The 3203-nt window shown below is 38.4% G+C and overlaps 1 protein-coding gene across 1 annotated transcript; it reads left to right on the forward strand.

Moving 5' to 3' along the window:
- LOC102177429 (olfactory receptor 11H6-like) lies at nt 1953–2891 on the forward strand. Its single transcript, XM_005701575.2, has one exon. The coding sequence runs from the start codon at nt 1953–1955 to the stop codon at nt 2889–2891; it is 939 nt and encodes a 312-aa protein (XP_005701632.2).

Raw genomic sequence — 3203 nt, forward strand, 5'->3', positions numbered from 1 at the left:
AACAAAGTGGCAGTTGATAGAAAATGAACTAAGGTTCATGATGGATAGCAATCAAAAAGTTAACGTTATTATTTTAAAATATTTTAATAAAAATATATTAGGAAATATTTTCCTTTATTATCATGTACTGAAACTATATAAGACAGTATTGTAGACCTTAAATTTTCCAGCAACAAAAATCTCAAGTCATCTTGTCATCTTAGAAGTAATTCTAAGAAAAAAAGAAATGAAGAGAGAAAGAAACAGAAAGAGAGACAGAGAAACAAGTGAAATAAAGTGATTAAAAACAAGGAATGTTTTTCTCTGAGAAGTTTAGTGAGCTTTTCACTGGGCTAAAACCTAAACGAGAACATCTTTCCATACCAGCTGATAGCATCGTGATCTCCTTGCCTGCAAGTTTATGAGATGAAAGAAAATGACTAGGCTATCTTCTGCCCTCTGGAGAGAAAACAGCAAGGACAATCAATCTAAATTAGAATATGGATGGCTCTAAGGACTGATCTCCTTTCAATAGAAAGAAGAAAAATGTATAAAAGAGAATTGACAAGAAAAATAAAGTAAAATAGCACTTAATAATTTTAAATAAATGCATATTTTCAAACCTAAGCAAATTATATCCCTGGGTACAGAAAGAATTTACAGATGTGATTTCAAAATCACTATTGGTGTCTCTGAAGAATACTAAAGAAAGGAAGAAAATGTTTTAAAAACTGAAATTGAACAAAGGCATCAGTTTTAAAAGCTACTTTTAAAATTTTCAATAAGCCCTTTGTTTATTAATGTATGTCAGAGAGTTTTTCAGATACAAAGTCATTTTTACCATTTTTGTGCTGTTTATCTGTTTTTAGCTTAGCCATCTATCCCCAATTGTTGAGAATAATATGTTAACCTATAAAAAGTTTTAAGTTCTCTAAAAAGGCAATTTTTAATGTTCTACATGTTCTAATCAAACACATAGGTGAAAATCATGAGAAATTTTATCAAATTCACAGGGAATAAAAATACAAATGGAAGTTAATATTTGAAAGTCTTAAGATCTCATTCAATGCAACACTTGGTGAAATTCAGTAATTAATCTCCCTCATTTCAAAAACTCAATGACACAACCACTAAATGGGGCCACTCTGTTTTAAGTTCTATGAATAAAACTCTAGGGACTTTAGTATAATGAAAATTCAATAAAAGTCAAAAGTATAAAGTTACTGCCCCCAAAAGCCAAAGAATTTAAGACTGCATGAGTTCCTAGAGCAAACGAGATTATAATACCACTGTGCCCTGTGTCAGCCACACAGTATGAGGGGTAAAGCCTCACATTCTCTCTTTTAAGGTACTTAGTTGATATTACTCTTTTGTTCAGTAAATCTGTCAATTCTAGTTTTTTACAATTAAATTGCCCATGTCAAAGTTTATATATTAATTTAGCATTAGCCAGACACCCATCTGGAGAAGAAAATGGTGACCCACTCCAGTGTTCTTGCCTGGAGAATCCCATGGAAGGGGAAGACTGGCAGGCTGCAGTCCATGGGGTTGCAAGGAGTCAGACACGACTGAAGGGACTTAGCACGCATGCAGACACCCATTTGTACTGTCTAGACCAATGTTCTCCAAAGTTCAGTGCACCAGGCAACCCAATGAGAGATGTAGAAAGGAAATATCTGAAATTCTATTTTTATTTTAATTCTAAGCAAACTTTTTTTCAGAATCTTTACCAAGATTTACTATATTTATTGACAGTGGTTTGTTGATAGTTTAAAAGTGAATAGTCATATATAGAAGAGTACACTCAACAACTGTATTGTTGGACTGCCCAATCAAAAATAGAAACTATTGGTCTAGTCCCCTCCCTTATGCTCAGGAAAACGTGCTCATCTCCTGAGGAGGAACAAGGAGACATAATTCTCTTTGTAAATGTAATTTCCGCTCCAATCCTTACAGAATGGACAGAAATGATGATGTCAAAGGTCAGAAATATTTCCCACGTTGTGAGTGAGTTCATCCTCTTGGGCTTCCCTTGCCGCTGGGAAATAGAGATCTTCCTCTTTTCCATATTCTTCATAACTTACATCCTGACCCTCCTTGGAAATATGGCCATCGTGTGTGCAGTGCGCTGGGACCGCCGGCTCCACACCCCAATGTACATTCTGCTGGCCAACTTCTCCTTCCTGGAGATCTGCTATGTCAACTCTGATGTGCCCAATATGCTGGCCAACTTCTTCTCCCAAACCAAAACCATCTCCTTTGCTCGGTGTCTCCTCCAGTTGTACTTCTTCTTCTCACTGGGCACAACGGAATGCTTATTTCTCTCCATCATGGCCTATGACCGTTTCCTGGCAATTTGCCACCCTCTGCATTACCCCACCATCATGACTAGTAAGTTCTGTAGCCGCCTGGTCATCTTTTGCTGGGTGTACGGTTTCCTCTGGTTTCTGATCCCAGTGATACTCGTTACTCAGCTACCATTTTGTGGCCCAAATGTGATTGATGACTTTCTGTGTGACCTGGGTCCTCTGTTGGCCCTGGCTTCAGCATGTGTCCCAATTCCGGGGACTGTCCTCATATGTGGTACCATGAGCTCCCTCCTTATCTTTGCCACCTTTTTCTACATTACTGGATCCTACACCCTGGTGCTGAGGGTTGTAATGCAGGTGCCCTCAGTGGCTGGCAGGAAGAAGGCCTTCTCCACCTGCTCCTCACATCTGGCTGTTGTGTTTCTATTCTATAGTTCTGTCATGATGACATACGTGAGTCCAGGGTCAGGACAAGCAGAGGGCATGCAGAAGTTCACAACTTTGTTCTACTCAGTTTTCACCCCCTTTTTCAACCCCATTATCTATAGCCTCCGGAATAAAGAAATGAAAGATGCTTTGAAGAAAGTTTTAGAAGGGTCCTAAAACTGGGACTATGCAAATTAAAGTTGGAAAATCATTGATCTCTGAAAAGGCTCACAATAATCACAACCACATGTAACACTTTCTATTGACATCTACCTCCAACCGAGCAGTGGTTCTCAACTAATTGACTCTGAAATGGGGGTATTAGGACCAAGGCACAGGTATTTTGAAAAGTCCCCCAAGATACTGTAATATACAGAGAGGGTTAAGAACCCTCAAATTTAGGAATTTCTTAACTCTATAATGGGCTTCCCAGGTGGTGGGTTCAGAAGATCCCCTGGAGAAGGAAATATCAACCCACTCCATTTTTGC

This window comes from Capra hircus, chromosome 10, assembly GCF_001704415.2.
Source record: "Capra hircus breed San Clemente chromosome 10, ASM170441v1, whole genome shotgun sequence".
Lineage (NCBI taxonomy): Eukaryota > Metazoa > Chordata > Mammalia > Artiodactyla > Bovidae > Capra > Capra hircus.

Coding starts and splice junctions, on each gene's coding strand:
- LOC102177429 (XM_005701575.2), top strand. CDS start 1,953: ATGTCAAAGGTCAGAAATATTTCCCACGTTGTGAGTGAGTTCATCCTC.